Genomic DNA, 20,249 nt, shown 5'->3' on the forward strand with positions numbered 1-20,249 from the left:
TATAAGCAAATCTTGCCTGATGCAATTACAGAAAGGGCACTTCCAACAGAGAGAAATCTCATGGTAAAATAAGACGTTGGCTCTCCATTAGCAGATCTGTAGTCTGAGCTCCAAACAGAAAATAATATCTGCCTCTCTGATATACTGGAGATTGGGAAAATGTTCCTTACTATATAAACCGTGACGCTGCAGAGTGTGAACATGGCATTTTGGGCCTAAACCCCTTTTTTCCCCCCGAACACGAGGACACACTTCACAACGAGATTTTTGAAAATCCAGTGTGATACATTTTAATGAAGATATATACTGTACATTATCACTGACTGAGCCCAACTAGAAATACTGTTAAAGGCATATTGAACCTCGGAATAACACTGAAGATCACAGTGACGTCCTTGACAGAAAAGTTAATGTGTGGGGTCTAAGTGAGGTCTTAAAACAAAATTCAAAAATACTAAAGCGGAATTTAGTTCACTTTCATAACATTTTTATACACATTAGATAAACAACTATGCAGCAACATGACAATGCTTGAAAACCTAACTGTTTACTAAAATATTCTCTTTCAAGACAATAGTTGTTTTTATATTGCAGTAGAAGATGAAGTGCTATACACTCATTTATGACAATCTTATATATAAACGTCTACATGTGGAAGTGTGTGCATCTGTGAATTTCCCCTTGGGATTAATAAAGTATCTATCTATCTATCTATCTATCCGGCCCGGAACTGAGAGGTACAGTCAGGGGAAGGGCTCTGCCTCCGAGGAAACAGAAAACTAAATGTCTACGCGTGGAATTGTGTGTGTGTGTGCGTGTGTCTGTCTGTCTGTCTGGCCCAGAAGACCGAGGTTACTACAGCATGAAGCTCAGAGAGCTGGCAAGGCGGCCCAAGTTAATGAGTCAGAAGAAGAAAGCGACTCTGTTGCCAAAGTAAAACTGCCGATAAAAGAGAGAAACTCTGACACATGCGAGACGAGCACATCGGCAAAACGGTATCCCTTTTATTTTTCCTCCCACCGCTAATACGCAAGTGAGGCGAGCACATCGGCAAAACGAATCCTTCTAGGAGAGAGATGCCCAGAGTAGTTCCTTTCAATTACCTGACATCTTTACATTTCAATTTTTTTTCTGACGATTCCAATAATTTCTAGGACCCCAGAATTTTTCTAGCACAGGCTTACACAGCTAGCCCTTTATAAATAAATAAACACTGCTATAAAAAGTTGCAGATATAAGCTATAAAAAAAAATGATGCATGGACTACCGGATTTAAAGGATTCGTAGCCCAGCACACCACCATATGCATTTACACCTTGTCCACCTCAACTATAAATTCTTTCAAAATGTTACTCAGTTTCTTAAACGTTGTTTTTTTTTAATACACCATGAACGTTCCCTGGCCAACTACAATTCTGCTTTGCATTTCAGTACCTGAACAAAAGTGCTGAGCGATTAGTGGCTGTGAGTGATATGGCTGGCGGGTCACACACTGAGCTGGGAAGTCCTGCAGCTGCCTTTTGATGTGGATTATTATCAGCGTTTTACCTATTTGGGTGCTGATTTGAAGGTATTAAAATGCCTTAAAACTTACTGTTGAGCTTCAATCAAAGTAAAAACTTAAAATTCCTTTAAATTTAAAATTCTGAACTGTGAAATCATACTCACATACCCAGCAGTGACAGTGTCACCCATAACTTTAGAAGCGTTAGTGTTGATTCACAGACCAATTATGATCAGACTAAGGATCCTTTGGCTCAATTTCCACTAAGATGATATATTACGTTTTTATTGCCGACAGATGCCACACATCATCTTGGCAAATTCTACTTTCTGATAAACAACATTTATCCTTAGGCAGCCATATCACTTGCACTTCAGAACAGGTATTCCACCTGAAGCTAAGCCTGTTCGGGCCCATCCAGTACTTGGATAAGAGACTATCTAGGAAAAGCTTGGATTATTGCTGGAAGAGGTGTTGGTGAGGTCAGCAGGGGTGCTTTACCACATGGTCTGTGTGTGGATCTGAATGCCCCAATGCAGTGATGGGGACACTGTGCTGTAAAAATTGATGCCATCCTCCAAGTGAGACGTAAAACTTTAGTCCTGACTCTCTATGACCTTAAAAGATCCCTGAGCATGTTTTGAAAAGTGTAGGATGTCCTGGCGAAATTGCCCATCGTGGCCCAGTCACTCTGGCACCCTAATTATTTCCTATAACTTATTGGCTAACTATCTCTCTCACCTCTTCACCACCAATAGCTAATGTGTGGTGAGCGCATCATCCAGGTGTGCTACACGTTACTGATGGTTGAAGTTGTTCACCACTGTCTATGTACAGTGCTTTGAGTATGCTGGAAAACACTATATAAACGTAATTAATCAAATAAACCTGGTCTGAAGAGATAGCAAATGAACTCAAAGATTCAGCTTATTCAACAAGATGGCAACAGATTAATCTTTTTTATGCTCTCTTTGGTACCAACTACACTTCTATATCAAAATCCTTTGCCACTGTGCATAAAATGAATACAATTACAGTCTTCAGATATCTGCTATTCCTGTCATTTTCCTAACAAAAAATGGCGACGGTACCCTTGATCTGTACATGTCACACTGCAAGAACATATCTTAATCTGCAGAAGACTACAAAAGGGAAAGAAATCAATGTATTATAAACTCAAGGGTCCAAAAACAATTTGTTCTTAAAAGTGGAGGCTGCACAGTCCATCGCACTTGTGAGGTTCACTAAAACCGATTTTTAAAAGTCCTTTATGTTATGAGCATATTGACTTTCAAAAATTCCTATGCATTTCAGCTTCGTTCTGTCCACAACTGTTGTATTTTCTGTTTTCTGAAGTGCCGCATCATAGTTTGTACTTATTTACTGTATTATTTTTATCATTTTAAAAATAGTTGTGCTGTATTGTTGTCATTTTGCCTTTTACAGGTACTGGCATTCTAAGCCACTATGATTACGACGCAGCTTTGGTTATTCTGGGATGCCTCTCTGGTAATGGCATAATTGACTTCATTGATGTAATGATTGTGACAGATAGTGGGTGCTGTCGTCCCCTTGAACCCTCAGACAATGCATCAGACACCAGATAAAAAGTCCAATAATTATTTATTACAATAATAATGTGCACAAAGCACCCTCCACTCCACAATACTCCAATAAATCACAATACAATAATTAATAAACACAATCCTCCACTCCCAGCAGCTCAGTCACCCTTCTCCAACTCGACTCGCTGCTGGGATTTCCCAGAGACCTTTTAAAGTCCTTGACCCGTAAAAACTCCTTTTCTTCAGCCCGGAAGTACATCATTTCCTCTGTCCCTGTGACTAGGACGTACTTCCGGGTCATAGTGAAAACGCAAGTCCTTGAGCCTCCCTGCATCGTCCCCTGGCGGCCCCCACGGTATCCAGCAGGGCTGAGATGAAAGACTCCAAGTTCCATGATGCCCTGCTGGAATTTGGGGCCCCTCCATGTTGCAGGGATGGCTGCCTCTGGCGGCTTGGGGGTATTGGCCGGGATAAACTGCCAGCCATATATCACAGATATAAATAGCAGTTCAATACTTGCATGGACTGGGTCATGAGGTCCAGTGCCTATGCAGCATATGTTGGTGAAGAAAGATTCACTGATCTTGACGTTGCTGACGATGCTGTTATCTTTGCGGAGTCAATGATGGCTCTGATTGGGGTCCTCGAGAGACTGAGCGAGAAATCTGAGTGTCTTAGCTGGTGAGTGTCGTGGATTAAAACCAAAATTCAGGCCTTCAATGACCTCTTAGGCACAGCCATCAGCAGTGTGTATGCGGAGAGAGTGTCGACCGCATCAAGAGGTTTACTTACCTCGGCAGTGACATTCATGTCTCTAGTGACTCTTCCTATGAAGTCAACAAATGGATTGGGCGAGCATGGGGGAGTCATGAGGTCGCTGGAAAGGGGTGTGTGGTTCTCCCAATATCTCTGCAAAAGGACAAAAGTCCAAGTCGTTAGAGTCCTGGTGCTTCCCGTTTTGTTATATGGTTGTGAGACATGGACACTATCCAGTAAGTGGAAGACTGGACTCCTTTGGTACTGTGTCTCTTCAGAGAACCCTTGGGAACTACTGCTTTGACTTTGTGTTAAATGAGCGGTTGCTCACAGAGTCCCAAAGGAGGCACATTACTTGCATTGTGACGGAGTGTCACTTACAGCACTACAGCCATATGATGTGATTCCCCAGGGGTGATCTAGCTCACAGGGTACTCATTGCTGAGGACCCAAGCAGCTAGACCAGGCCAATGGAATGCCTATGTAACACATTGCTTCGGCAGATAGAGGGTGGGACTGGACCATGTGTCTGCCTGGAGTTAGCCAACTGGGATCCTCAGCTGTTTTGTTCTGTGGTGGGTGCGGCAACATGCTGTAACAGTGCATGCTCCCCAACCTGACCTGAGACACAGCATTATCGGAGTTTGCAGATATGCCTAGATAATAAACAACCTTTTGTATGTGTGTGTGTATTCAAACTATTTTAGTATTCCCTGACCCTGGCTCTTAACTTTTGTTTCCTTATAATCATTCCTTGATTAGCGGTTTGGTAGTAACAATTGAGAGGGCAGATGTCTGGTTTCAACTTTGGCTTCGTCTTCGGATGGCCTCTTCTGGTCATCCTCATATCTCAGTCAGCCTTTCCTTATGCAATGTATTTGAAAAGCAGAATGCGACAGTAGGAATCACCACCTTGTGTAAAGAGATTCTTTCTTGGCTTCCATCTAGAATGCAGTTCTTCCCCATAGTCCACACAAGGTGTCCTCGAATATGTGACTAAGTAACAGTTTGGAAAATCTGCATGAATACAAGGATATCTGAATGCATCACTGTTATCTGATATCTACAGAAACTTAGTTGTACCTCTCTTATTTCAAGGTGCCGCCTGGCCATCTAAAAAAAAATATCTAAAATCTTACAATACCACCTTTCAGGTTTGACACGTCTAATACACCACATAGTCACATTAGCAGCCCATTATCTACAGAATCCTCACAACCAACAGAAAACCTAGAATATCTGGAGTTACTACTATATTTCAAGGTGGCATTTAAATGCAAAAGAAAAATTGTGAGAATAATAAAGTGTTGCCTGAAATAAAATTAAATCTCTATTAGCAGTATATATTTTGGTTTTATGTGCAAGGACTGTAAAATGATGCTTCAGGTGAGCCAGGAGAAGATTAATCAATCTGAACAAAGCATAGCTCTGCCTCAGCTGCTATGCTCCCCCTACCCAGAGTAGTCATTTCTTTATTCATGCATGGTAAACCCTTAGGTGGTGACAAGAAGGTGACCGATATACTCTCTAAAAAGCAGCCAGACAGTATCGGTCAACTCTACATGAAGCAGCATGAATGCACGCCTACAATGTGCCAACTACAACAGAGTCAGCAAACAAAAATGACTGCATTATGAAGAGGGAACTGCACCAGCTAGACAGACCAGCATCTCCTCTGTCATTGGCTCTACAGTCACAGCGCTGCCAGAAAGTGACGACTCCATAATGCTATCAGTTGCCAAGCAGCTATTTCCTGTTCCAGGCCATCTGCCTTTCGAAAACAACTACAGCGCAGTAAGAGCTACCAATTCTTGGATTATGTTATTCCTAAGATTAGAACAAGAAAATAAAGGGAAAGGCAAGAAAATGTACACAGCCATGTAGGGTTTAATCACATTTTGAAGAGGTGTCTGTTCCAAAACCGAATGTTGTAAATTACATAATATGGTGTCAACATCAGTGTGAAATTAGCCCCTCCTCAGATTTATCTCAGTAATTATTCTTGTTATCAACCAAGATTGGAACAGAACGCTACTCAAACCAGTCTACCAATCCAGGAGGCATCTCAAAGAGCTGCGAAGGAAGAGACAATTCAGTGGTCACTTCAACAGCAGTGCTGTTTGTGGAAAGAGGCCTTACCTCAACTCCTCCTTCCATGGTTTACCTGAACTCCATCCATCTTAAACTTAAAACAGGCAGACACAGACACGAAGCCTAAAAAGTCTACTAGAAATCAGTTGTGATGTTTGATGCTGTTCCCCAGAAATGAGTAACAATCCTCATTCAACTGCATACTGCAGTGGAAAGAGCTTGACGAAGATGGAAAACACCTCACAATTTAAATTCATTTATTTAATCCTCTCTTTTAACCCATTTCTAATTCAAAAGGTTTTGGCAGCCTTACATTTAAGCATTTCATGGAGTCCTGCTGTGTGCAATTAAAAAGAAAATCCTCATTCAGCATTCCGATGCGAGAACAAGATCATATCTGCTGCAGTGCCTCTATACTTTGGGAGTTTCAAAATTATTCTAGAACACCAGACGCAGGCTGGGTGTCGGATTCTCACTCTTAACCACTATTTAAACAATCACAAGCACAATAAGAACCAATCAGTCTTTATTTTAAATAGCACTTATCATAGTGAGAATAATAATATATAACAAGTCAGGTTTATTGTCATGTGTACATAGTACAATGACATTGCTATCAAAGACCAACTTCATAAATATATTAAGCACCATTACAAAGATTTTAGGCTATTTCACTGGCATATGTGCTTACAAATTGCTGGATTCAATTTGCAAAATAAAGTTTTCCACAGAAATGTGCTCTTATGGCATTTGCAGCCAGAAATATGAAAGTCGGCAATTACCATTTTATTGTCAAAACTGGCCCAGGCTGGAGACATGAGTAGCCCTGACAATTTGACCACTACTAAGGGCCATGTCACATTACTCAACATTTCCAGCAATATTCAGTCAACTTCACTTAAGTAAATTCAGCAAGGCACAGGTATTTACAGTATGCCCCCATGACTGCCCCGTCTGTAGTGTGACATACCCAGAGATTCAGTCCAGCTAGTCTGTAACTCAGGCCAAGAATATCAAACAGGCTTGATTTTGTCTTAAGTCGTAGGGGCAGGCATTGTGTGTGTGTGTGTGTGTGTGTGTGTGTGTGTGTGAGCTGACAACCAATGAGTGCTCACCCAGAAGTGCAACACATATAAATAAGGAATAAGGAACGTGGGTGTTTTGGACCTCACATACACAAGACAGGTTTGTCTGTCTGGAATCTTGTGTTTTGCATAATACGACAGAATGAAATCTAGAGATTGTGGCTGAACTCGTCGTACCTGTAAGCCTTTTACATTGTTACTGTCCTCATCAAGCAGCAGGTTACTGGCTGTCAGGAAATGTGAAACTCTGCTGGAAAGTCACCATGCTGTCATGTAACTTCACATCCGCACCAATATCTGGTCATGTTAATGGACATGCTCAGACGACAAGATCAGCAAGTGTACTCATCGAGTTTAACACCCCCTTCAACTGGAAGTCTTCTCATGTGATACCAGGTTTAGTGTAAATGATAAAATTCAAAAAATGACAAATTATAGAAACCGATAAATAGGCAGGCAGACAGACGTGTTATATGACAGATACACAGACACACACATTTTCATTTTGGATATTCTTCTACATAATACTAAATGTAAATGCTTATTGACTAACTTTTTTTAATGATTTCAATAAGCTATGCAAACCATGAATTATAACACTGATAAGTATATTAACATTTAATAATTCAAAAGCGGGAAAACAAATCTATGAAATGAAAAAGTCAGTCAAGCCAACTTTATTTGTAGATATTTAGTCCCTTCCTTTCCAAAGCTCACACAATTGCTTGTGTTGAAGTTGTGACTTGACAACAGTTTTCTCATGTAACACAATCGTGTCATTTTGAATTCATAAAGGCACTGAATTTTCTGCTGAAAGCTGCGCACAGAGTGACATCAAGTGCACTGGAATCAGGCACAACTGGAGCATGAAACCGAGACATGTAAAGTCAGATTCATTTCCCTGGGAATGAAAACCCTGCAAGTTACGGCCACTGCCAGGTCATTGTAAATTTAGTTTAGAAAGTACGATTCCACTTTGAATTTGTCAGAGCATGGCTATAACAATAAAAAAAATGTCAGGAATCACTTTCATGGTGCTGTCAGAGTGAAGGGAGATGTTTGAAATGTGGAAGTGAAAGAGCCTGCTGCAGACCGACTCTGTGGGCAGGTCAGGACTTGCTTGAGAATTAGTGATGAGGCTTAGCGATAAAAGGCTTCATTACGGGTAAAACTCTTTATGTTTATGGATCGCTCGCAATTCTTTTGTTTACTTCTGGGATAGCACCTGTATCTCTCCATCTCTCTCAAGAAAAAGGGGAAAACCCAGCCGAGTGCCACCCATACAAGAGGGTCCCACCCACACACCACTTAAGTGATTTTCTTTTCACAGAGACCACCAGGACCCCATACACAGTGAAGAGCATTATCATGCTACTGAAGGGCACATGAGCAGACAAGCTGGAAGCAGACAGAGGTAACACTTTCAGATTGTACCACAGCAGCAAAGACTTTGTCACAGTTGGTCAAATATAGCAACAAGGGAATCACACACACACACAGAAGTATGCAAAGCATATCTTGGAGGAGAAACTTGATACCCACCCAGAACTGCTAGATGAAGAATGCTCAGGCTGTAGACAGGCCTCTTCAGGACTGATGAGGTTCACCAAAATTCAAAGGGCAACGCATAATCCATCAAAGGACATGTAAAAAGGAAAAACACACCATGAAAAGGCACTGGCACGTAGAAGCAGTGCCCCATCCCTGGCCTAGCTCTATGTATTCCTGAAAGCTCAAAACTATACATCCTGCTTCCTTCATGCCCGATACATCCGAAGTAACTGATGAGAGACAATCAGGGATGTGAGTTGTTTGTGGGAGGAAGGAAGTACCTAAAAAGAATAAAACAAAGTTCTCAAACTTGCTTAATCCAGTTCAGGGTGGCAGGAAGTCAAAGTCGGTCTATCCTGGCAGCATTAGGCACAAGACAGGAACCAACCACGGACAAGTTGGCAGTCCATTTATAGACACACCTTCAATTATATTAACATATGGGCCTATTTAAAACTGCCTGTTCACCTTAAGGCCATGTCATGTTATGTGACTTTTCCAGCAATTTTCAGTCGTAACCTTCATTTACATAATGACGGTCAGAAGCAGCCAGCAGTGCACACTCCTGTGAGGAGGGTGGCCTAATGTCACATACCCAACGACTCGTTACAATAAAATCAAACAGGTTTGATTTTCTCTTTAGTACTAGGGGCAGGCTCTGTGTTCATGAGAGCAGACAACCAATTAATGCTCATCCAGAAGTACAGTGCATGTCATGCAGCGATGAGGAATAATGGATGCAAGTGTTTTGGACCTCACAAACATAAGAAAAGCTCGTTGGTCTGAGGTCGCTTGTTTTACATACTGCAACAGAAGTGAGAAAAGGGGGAAAAAAACCCTTCATACACAACGTGCTCCATCAGGCAGCATCCTATTGGCTGTCACAAAAAGGGAGGAGCACAACTAAACTGGAAGGTTGCCAACTCAGTCAGTAAATCTGACATGGGCAGCAATTTCCATTTGTTTCATTTTGAGTTATTTTAAACAAAATTATAAATGAATCGCTTTGTCTCCGAACGCCATTCCATTGTCTGAAGGGACTTGGCATTTTTGTCCATTTATTTGCTATTAATACGCTGTTGCTAGGAAGGGTCAAACAGAAGTGCGTGGTGTGTGACATCACTGGGTCAAATATATGAAGGTCAGGACTGACTCCTGGTTGTTCAAGATTGCAGATATCCAGAAAGTTTCTCTCATGTGTTCCTTGTTGTTTGATTTTCTGACTTTAGACGTTTATTCCGAAACTATTTGTTTCGGCTCTGACACTTTAATTGTTATGAATTTTGCCAATTTTTGGCTGTGTTTCATTTTCTGGTTCTGTACTTTAAAATCACTGCTGCTTCTTTCATTGCAGGCAGAACAGCACACGACTGAAACTCAGTATGCTATCTGTAAAGCGGTAGTGTTAAAAGAACATTGTAAGAAGCTTGTGACTCTAGAAAATGAAACCATAAAAGTAGAATATGTAGATGTGGAGCGCTTGTGTGTGTGTGTGTGTGTGTGCATGCGCATATGCCTTAAGTTGAGCTGGCTGCCTTTACAGAGCAGATTTGGGTTACCTGAACCCCTAAAACTGGATAGAGTCTGATAAATGGAAGGATGTAGAATATGCAGTAGAAACTGGTGACATGTAGATACACATTCAATTGGTGATTGGTCCAAACCAAAGACAAAACACAACAGCAAACTAACTGAATATTTTCAGGCTATCTTAGAGAATCAATTTGCAATTGTTATTATATGAGGAGAAGATCAAATCACCCAACAATAAAAATTTTCTCATTATCAGATTTAAGGTGACAGGACGCTAGAGCCAAGGATGGAAGCTAGGAGCATGTCCTGGATAGGACAGAGTACACGTCGTCTTATTATAATAAATAATTCTGGAGATGTTATACAATGACTTTAAAAGTAACACTTACATTTTTCGACTACTTTATAGCTACTGAACCACATAGCAGATAGAACTTTTCTTCCATCTTTTGAGCACCTCGTCTCAATACCACTTGATACAAGTTCTGCTTTCTTTTATTTACTGAAGTGACAAGAGGTCTAAAATGTCTTCATTATTCTTGGACTTCTCATGACATGCTTCCTTCAAACAAACGAAGGTTAAACTGCACCCTCAGAAGGGGCAAATGATCACCTCAAAGTACTTATAAAGGGGAGACATCGAAGAGGCCAGTATTTAAATAAAATGTCACAGGACTGCATCATCTCTGCCTGTAAGCCTCTGCAACAAAGAGGACTCTGTGACTGCATAGAAATGGACGTCAGTTCAAGTGTTTAAAACCCTTGGCACTCAGGACAGTCTCTCAGTTTCACTGGACTCCATTTTACCTCTTCACCCACCTGTTCTTCACTTGTTCATTTCTACAGCTAAGCATAGTGACATTTGGAATGCCATCAGACATCACAGTGCCACCCTGGGAGATTCCAGATTTAATTAGCACGAGAATCAAAACAAATTCAGTAGACACACTAACTGAAGTGTCACTAGTGTAAAGCAAATCAATAAAAAAAAAGTCCTAGGAAGAGATCACATACAGTAAGCAACACATTTCTAGGTCCTTGTAGTGGCTTTGAGAAACACTTGGTTTCTTAGCACTTGAAATGAAAACACAGAGTCCTGACTGTAAAGCTGAACTTACATTCTACTTTTACTCAGGGTCATTAATGAGTCTGCAAAGGCAGAGCAAAAGCAGCCAATGCAGAGCTTTGAGTACAGGCTTAGGAATCAAAATGAGACTGCAAAAGAATAAATGCATGTGCAGCATACGATGAGAGGGTCACTGCCACTGGACTAGTGCCAGGAAGGCAAATACTAGAAACGATAGCATAAAGAAGAAGAGGTCTTACCTGATACTGGCAATGCTGGGCGACTCCGCTCCGAGCCGGCATCTTTCTAGCTGACTGGCGACAATCTGTCGTTCCACTTCCAGCTCCCTTGTCAGCCGCTCAAACTGGAGCTCCTAAGGCCAAGAGGGGAGAAGTTCCTAATCAATCAAGCTATCATATCAAATGAGAATGCATGCCAGCATTACACACTAGCTCCGGCTTTCTCCGAGTAAGCAAGTAACCAGTTTGTGATTTATATTGTTTTGGACAGTGCATGGCAAAAGCTCAAAAAAAAAAAAATCAAATCCAAATGTAGAAGTTCAAATGTATCACCTTCTCCAAAGATTACAAAAATCTTCTTACTTTAAGAGAGGTGCCAGAGCCTCACATAACACCTACCAATGTTTAACCTTGCTTATTCCAATCCTCAGCAGAGCTGCATCCTTCCGCCCACCAACCAATTATCGTGCTTGCGTGCCTTTGAGCTTGGAATCCCGGTCTTTCAGTTTCTCCCAGCGCTGCAGCACACACGGCTCGCTCCTCAGCAGCTCAAGCACGCACCTTCTCTAATTATTCTTACAACTGAAGCCCTGTGATCCAAGCCCAGCTTTCTCTTGCATGGCTATTCAGTGTTTATGAACAGGGCACTTAGAGAAAGTGCAGATTCCAGGAGGAAAGGCAGAAGGAAAAACAAATAAATAAAGTCAGACTGCACATTCTTCTGCTATTAAGGTGACAAGATTGCATCTTTCCCAGTGCAAATCTGGGAATATTCACAAGCAGCAGCAGCATTTCTGTTAAAGCTCCACAGACCAGGTTTTGCGACATTTCTCAAAGCTGCTGCATCCCCCCCCCTCCACCTCCCGTCTCTCACACAGAGCCAGTCATGTGCAACCTGGTGCATGGAGAAGGAAGGAGGCAGAGCACTTAGAGATTTCATTCTCAGGAAGTTATTCAAAGGCATGTTGGCGCAGAGAACAATTTACTTCCAGCAATTCCTGAAGGGACATATTCGACAGCCACCGGCAAACACCCCAGTGTGCAGTACTCGGAGAAGTGAAACGTATATCATTTTTAGGAGGAGATTTCTTTTTCTGCAATAGCATACACATACAGTATGTTATATTGTGTATACCGGGTGGCAGACGAGTTTAATGGTCCTGCTGCCTCACAGCTTCATGGAGCCGGATTCAGTTCCTAATCTGTGTAATAATCTGCACGTTTTGCCTGTGATCGCATGTTTTTTCATTTGGGTTCTCCTTCTAAGTCCTGAAGATGTACAAATGAGGTCACTGGGTGATAATTTACCCTGAGGTCATGTGGGTAAGTGCACAGAACGCAATAATCCAGGTTTGGTTCCTGATTTTTGCCTTCACCTGTGTTAGGCTCTGGCTCTCCACATAGGACTCTTAAACAGAGTAAGTGTAACAATGATGGAGTAAGTTGATGCCAGGAGGCACCATGTAACCGTAAAACCATATAAAGTCAGCATGGCCCTTTGAAGACAATGCAATATTGGAATAAAACCAAATATTTTGAATATAAAAGGTTAATTCCATGTGTGCAACAGGTTGGTGATCTTCTACATCCTAAGCCATGTCCATGCACTTTCCAGTCTTGCAATTAAATCCTAATTAAGCAAACTGGGCTGCTGACCAATGCTTCCCAGCTCAAAAACACTCGGGTGGCAAACAACTCTTCCAAAGTCTAATGGATAAACTCTTTTGCATATGGAGGCTCTCCATGTAATGATCTAGTTAAATACTAAGTACATGTCATATGCAAACAAAACATGGCTTTACATCCTAAGAAACCTGATCCAGTTTTTCCCCGGTCCCCCATACAGTGCCATGCAAAAGTTTGTGAACCCTTGCTTAAAATGTCTATTACTATGAATAGTTAAGTGAGCAGAAGATGAACTGATCACCAAAAGGCATCAAGTTTCTTTTCAGCATTTTATGCAGGATTAGTGTATTGTTTTTGTTTTGTACAATTGTACAGTGAAAAAACGAAAGGAGCCCCATGCAAAAGTTAGGACAACCCAAGATATTCAAGATCTCAGAAAGCTTTTTTCCAGATCTCAAGTCCTTCATTAGCTTGTTAGGGCTATGACTTGTTCACAGTCGTCATTAGGAAACTCAAGATGATGCAAAGTGCAAAGCTGTATAAAATCACTGTCTCCTCAAACCTTGTCCCAAGAATCAGCAGCCATAAGCTCCTCTAAGTAGCTGCCTAGCATTCTGAAAAATAAAAGAATTGATACTCACAAAGCAGGAGAAGGCTACAGGAAGACAGCAAAGCATTTTCCGATAGCTGTTTTTTCAGTTCATAATGTTATTAAGAAATGACAGTTAACATGAACGGTGGAGGTCAAGTTGAGGTCTACATGAACAAATATGATCTTCATGGTAGAGTCAACAGAAGAAAACCTTTCCTGCATCCTTGCCACAAAATTCAATACCTGAAGTTTCCAAATGAACATCTAAACAAGCTTGATGCATTTTGGAAACAAGTCCTGATGAAATCAAAATAAAACTTTTTGGCCAAAATGAATTCTCGGAAAAGAACACGTCTCCAAATATTAAGCATGACAGTGGATCGATCATGCAAGAGGGCCCAAACTTTTGCATGCCACTGTAAATGACCTTAATGCATGCAGCCTGATCATATGAGACTTCTGTGACGATGTATACTGAAAAGCTTGAGAATTTCCATAAATAAGCACATAATACACAAGTTTGCTGTTTTGTTTTGCAAAGTTAGCAATTTGAAGTTTATCCAGAAATTAAAAGCAGACTGATCAGTAAACGATTCTTCATTTGAAGCCTGCGGAAATTGTTATCCAACAGGAAAAATAAAAGATAAGAGGCTAATGGCTAACTGAAAACCCTTTCAAGAATTTCAGCCAAAGATCTTCAGAATGACTACTAGGATCTTCACACCCAACCTCTTTTCCAACATGACACTGTCATTAAGTCAACGTTATCAAACAGAGAAATTCATGAGATATCCTCCAAATACTAAATAACTAAATCCCACTAAATTTCTGGGTTGATTACACCAGCATTTTTTAAATTTTTTGAGCAACACCTTAATATATCATTGAGCTGCCTATCTCTCAAAATTAATGATTTCAACACAGTACTGTACAGTAAATGAGTTATCCATCCATCCATCTATTACAAGACGAACATGACAGTACGCACTAAACAATATCATAAAATCTGAAGACTATAATTGGTCACGGCAGATTGTGAGGGTACTGACTTCTCCATATCCTTTCCATCTGATTCCTAGAGGTGGATGGTACCACTCACTATACTCTTTCGCATCTCATTTGTACTAATGCTACCCAACAGGCAGTAAAAGTGTATGTGTGTACACACCCACAAAATACAAATCCAGGCGAGTACACATTCACTGCACATTATTACCTTATTACACAAATGCATGCACATTTTTATGTGTACAAACTATTAACATCAATACAATCACATCTGAATGAGCACCCACAGTTATGGATAAAGTTCAGAAGCTCCTTAAAAGTTGTAGAAATGGGAGAGCTGGATGAAGTGTACATAATACTGGTTGTTTTAGTGAACTAAAGCCACTTTCCAATCAGTCCCATTTCTTGATTAAAACAAAAAAAATCTTGCTGATGGTGGGACAGTTAATTGATGGTCTCTCTCGGTTTCCTATGCTGCCATGTCACAAAACTCAACCAATATGTATTTTACTTTCATTTAAAAATCTACAAAACACTTCGCATTTTTTTTTGTTCATTTCTTTCTAAGTCTGTTAAGAGCCGGAGGATCAGCTTTGAACAACTGCTCAAAGTATCCAGCCCAGCGGGTCACAACTGCAGATGTGAACCACCCAATCTCACTGAGATCGCACAGGTGGTGAACCAGCAGAGGAGGGGGGGGGGGATTTGGGATGAGGAAGGGAAGGCTGCAGGGATCTGGGGTGAACTTCTCCAGGCTGGTGATAAGGCTGTCCTCCTGGCAAGCAATCTTTGGTTCCATTTGGGAGACTGGCATCATCCCAACTGACTGGAAAACGGGACTTGCCGTCCCTATCTGGAAAGGGAAGGGTGATCGCCTGGATTGCAGCAACTACAGGGGGATAACACTGCTCTTGGTGCCAGGTAAGGTCCTTGCTAGGGTCATCCTCAATAGGATCCATGATCACTTGCTCACCTACCAACAACCGGAATAGTCTGGTTTTACGCCTAAGAAGTCTACCATCGACCGAATCCTGGCACTGAGGGTTCTCATGGAGCGCAAACACGAATATCGGCAGAGTTTCTTTGCAGCCTTTGTCGATTTTCACAAAGCGTTCGACTTAGTTGATCGAGCTGCCCTGTGGGACATCCTGAGGATTCGTGGGATCCCCTCGAGGTTGCTGGATATCATGGCCGGCCTATACACTGGTACTGTGACTGCTGTGCAGAGTGGAGGCAGGACCTCTGCGTTTTTTCCCAGTCTGGGGTGTGTTCTTGCTCCTACTCTGTTCAATGCTTGTATGGACTGGGTGTTGGGCAAGGTAGTGGGGTCCAGCGGCTGTGGGGCATCTGTTGGTGAAGAAAGGTTCACGGATCTTGACTTTGCTGACGATGCTGTGATCTTCGCGGAGTCAATGGAGGCTCTGATTGGGGTGCTCGAGAGACTGAGTGTCTGGCTTGCGAGTATCCTGATAAAAACCAAGATCCAGGCCTTTAATGACCTCTTGGGCACAGCCATCAGCAGTGTGTCTGCAGAAAGAGTGTTGACCTTGTTGAGAGGTTTACTTACCTTGGCAGTGACATCCATGTCTATGATGACTCTTCCTATGAAGTCAGTAGATGGATTGGGAGAGCATGGGGGTTCATGAGGTCACTGGAAAGGGGTGTGTGGCGCTCCCCATATCTATGCAAAAGGATGAAGGTCCAAGTCTTTAGAGTCCTGGTGCTTCCTGTCTTGCTATACGGTTGTGAGACATGGACGCTATCCAGTGACCTGAGACAAAGACTGGACTCCTTTGGTACTGTGTCTCTCCACAAAATCCTTGGGTACCATTGGTTTGACTTTGTGTCGAATGAGTGGTTGCTCATGGAGTCCCGAATGAGATACATTACCTGCATTGTGAGGGAGCACCAGTTACGGCCAGTTACCCCGAGGGTGATCCCGCTCGTAAGATCCTCTTTGTTGGGGACCCGAGTGGCTGGACCAGACCAAGGGATCGCCCACGTAACACCTGGCTGCAGCAGATAGAAGGTCATTTCCGGAGGGTGGGGCTGGACCGTGTGTCTGCCTGGGGGGTTGCAAACCGGGAGCTCGAGTTGTTTTGTTGTGTAGTGGGTGCGGCCACACACTGTACCAGTGCATGCTCCCCAACTTGACTCGACTGTTAAGAGGAGCGTTCATCTGCTCATAAACATATGTGGAAGCGAAGAAGAACTGGCTGAATGGAGGCCATCCAATGAAAACAACACTAACAGACACGTGGACATGAACCCAGCATATGCAGGCTTAAAAAGAAGAACATGCACATAATAAATAAGACTTTATGACCAACACCCTCTGAACCCCACCTCATTAATCCTCCCCTTTACCTACATCCACCTATTCTCCCCACGTTACATGCTACATATTGCGTTGGATTCCTGTATATCTAAATATATTAAGTGCCTTGAGCATGGGAAAGGCGCTATATAAATAAAATGTATTATTATTATTATCTAACCATTTTCCTCTGATGATAACTCCTGATAGGAGCTGAAAGCTTAGGAATAACAAACTATTTTAAAATATGTGATTCATTTTGTCCCTTTGCAGATCTTCAGCTAACAAACATTCGTCTATGTCACTCATTTTTAACTGGACACTGGTTATGGTAAAATGAAACAAGACCTCAAAATCTAGATAACAGAATGAAATTAAATATTAAAAAGTCAAAACCTAATGCACTTCAGTGCTCAACAACTTCTAACAATAAGTATATTTTTTCTTTCTTTATTTTTTGTAATTACTGTGAAATAAAGTCCACATGCACAAGCCATCTAATTAAATCCATCCACAGGTTTGCCATTTAGAGAGCCTTCAGTTATAGGGGACTGAAGTTTATGAGGTGTACCAATTCACCATGGCGCATACAGCCTCATATACCCACCAACACTTCTGTGGGTCCTTGTGATGTCTCAGTTTCTGCATCACGCTGGGAATCCACAATGCACCAGTAAATTCAATGTTATTCTATGGTCCCCACTCATATCAGTGCAGAAGAGTGCAATGAATTTTTTAATAAAAAGTGACATCTGCATTTTTTCCACGAGTCTCCACACAGAAGGGGCCAACTAAGTTTAATGCCTTAATAGCTTAGCATAAACACTGCCTTTTATCTAAAATAGTTTGAAAATGTGCCTACCAAGGATGTGAAATTAAAATTAAAGAACTGAATGGTCCCATTGTAACACATCTTTGGGATTTTGGAATTAAACCAGAGAACCCCCATTAGAATTGGAAAACATTTAAACTTTACACTGTGCATTCAGGCTTTGAATTTACAGAATAAGCAATGCACCACAGCAGCTAACAAGCTCAATTAAGACTGCCTTTTTTTCACTCTTTTACCATTATCCCATTACATAAAAAGGTGAAAGCCAATCCAAGTAACTAAGGCAGCTTAACAAGTAAATTAATAAAACAACTGTTAAAGAAAGAGCAACCCATGTCAAGAGCAGGCATGTTAGTGAACAGTCAGCAGAAGTTTAGACAGAGGGGACTGGGTCACAGGCCAGAATTCTATGAGGAAGCAACAAAAGGATCCACAACAGAGAGGAACATATGATATTATTTACCTTGATTTTCAGTACATTTTTCATCGTTTCCAACATGACAGTCTTGTGATAACACTAAATTATGTGGGAGTTCAAAGCACATTGTGTAGAGGAGTGCAAGATTGACTTAAACAATGGATGCATAGACTTATGTCAAGTAGCACTTTTTAGAAAAGGGTGATATTAAAAAGTTGTGCCCCTCATGGATGAGAGCTGAGGACGCTGCTCTTTTTATTATACACAAATGATAAAGGCTAGGATATAAACAACAAGCAGTTTAAGTTTGCAGATGATACCAAATTAGGTGGAAGGGCAGATAACCTGGAATCAACTGAATCATTACAGGGGGACTTGGGCAGCATACAGGCTTAACCAGATATTTGGGAGACGAAATTTAACGGAAGATAATGTAACGTATTACACATATGAGGTAAAAATGTTAGGTTTGAAACTTCAAAGTGCCCTTTATGAGAGGGACATATGAGTCACAGTAGATTCATTGTTTTACATCAAGACAGCACACAGAAACCATCAAGAAGGCTGACAGGATGTTACTCAATACAAGTCAAGGAAGGTTATGCTTAAGCTTTACAATACACTTGTGAGACCTCACCTGCAGTACTGTGTGCAGTTTTAGCTCAAAAATTACAAAAAAAGATATAACAGTACCATGAAAAAAAGACTAGGTTGAATTCTGGGACTTTGGGTATGAACTATGAGGAAAGACAGAAGTAGATGAACCTTTTCAGATTAAGCCAATGGAGATTAAGAGGTGACATGACTAAAGCAAGTAAAATTATGAACGAAGTAAACCCAATGATTTTATTCTGTTATTTTAAAATTAATTCTTCAACAAGAACACAGGGACACAAATGGAAGCCTGTGAAGAGTAAATTTAACACAAACAATTCAAAGTTTCAAATAAATCCTGTAGAGAAACAGTACGGCTACGATACGTGATCTTCACGTTAAGATCACGGGAGACACTTAAAAGACCCGCAAGACTAGAGAGACTGGCCACGGAGCATCTCGCAGGGTCCTTAAACATGAGACTTTGTGCCAAGAGATTGACCCAGGACCGTCTCGCGTAGTACATAATAATTCATGTGTGAATTTCCCCTTGGGATTAATAAAGTATCTATCTATCTATCGATCTATCTATCTATAAGATTCTTGCAAGACACACCCTACTTACAAATAAATAATAGCTGGGGCAGCCAGCAACACACACACACACTTGTGTTTTGGCTTTGAGCACACACTGATCCAGGGCTCTCAGCGCATATAAAGTGTATAAGGACAATATATTATAAATGAAACATAGACGACAAAGGGAAGAAGAAAGCAGCGTGGAGAAAAGAGACACAAAAGCATTGGAAAGACAGAAAGAAAAAGAATAATCTAGGTGCAAATTCAGAAAATAAGGAAAGTAATTATCAGCCCGGAACAAGTGGAATTGAAAAAAAAGCACGTCCAATCCAGACGTTGGCACTATACACATGCACAGCAGGTTAGAGATTATGAAAGCAGTGGAATGTGAAAGGCTCAAAAAAAAAAAAAAAAAAAATAGTTGGCACGATACATATGTGGAGAAAGTTAAAGAATATGAAAGTAGGAAAATTAGAAAGTATAAAAAAAAAAAAAAAAGTAAAGATCGCAGGAGCACAAACGAACAGAAATTATTACTCGAAAAAGGGAAAATAATCACCACGGACCAGATGTCATAAAAAAAAAAAAAAAAAAAGCAGGACAAAGTGAGGTCAGAAATAAAAGACAGAGTAGAAAACAAAGTAAAACGTCATAAAAAGGTTAACAAACAAGGGGGCCAAACACATGCAGAGCAGGTTAGAGGTAATGAAAACTGGAATTCAAAAGACTAAAAAAAAAACGTAGGCGTGAAACACATGTAGAGCAAGATACAAAATATGAAAGCAGAAAAAAAATTGTGTCAAAAAAAAGAAAGTAAACATCGCATTAGCGTAAACAAAGAGAAATTATTACTCTGAGAAATAACGAAAAGGCAAATAGAGATCGAATATATG

The 20,249-nt window shown here is 41.0% G+C and overlaps 1 protein-coding gene across 2 annotated transcripts in view; it reads right to left on the reverse strand.

Moving 5' to 3' along the window:
* The window catches only part of pkp4 (plakophilin 4), a 320,626-nt gene that overhangs the window by 114,222 nt on the left and 186,155 nt on the right, over nucleotides 1-20,249 (reverse strand). For both annotated transcript variants that reach the window (XM_028806438.2, XM_028806436.2), the window contains exons 3-4: nucleotides 11,412-11,524; nucleotides 8,544-8,594 (exon numbers count right to left, since the gene is read on the reverse strand). In XM_028806438.2, the coding sequence (XP_028662271.1) occupies nucleotides 8,544-8,594; nucleotides 11,412-11,524 (164 nt within the window). The remainder of the gene's footprint in view (nucleotides 1-8,543; nucleotides 8,595-11,411; nucleotides 11,525-20,249) is intronic.

The sequence above is a fragment of the Erpetoichthys calabaricus genome, chromosome 8 (genome assembly GCF_900747795.2).
Source record: "Erpetoichthys calabaricus chromosome 8, fErpCal1.3, whole genome shotgun sequence".
In the NCBI taxonomy this organism is placed as follows: domain Eukaryota; kingdom Metazoa; phylum Chordata; class Cladistia; order Polypteriformes; family Polypteridae; genus Erpetoichthys; species Erpetoichthys calabaricus.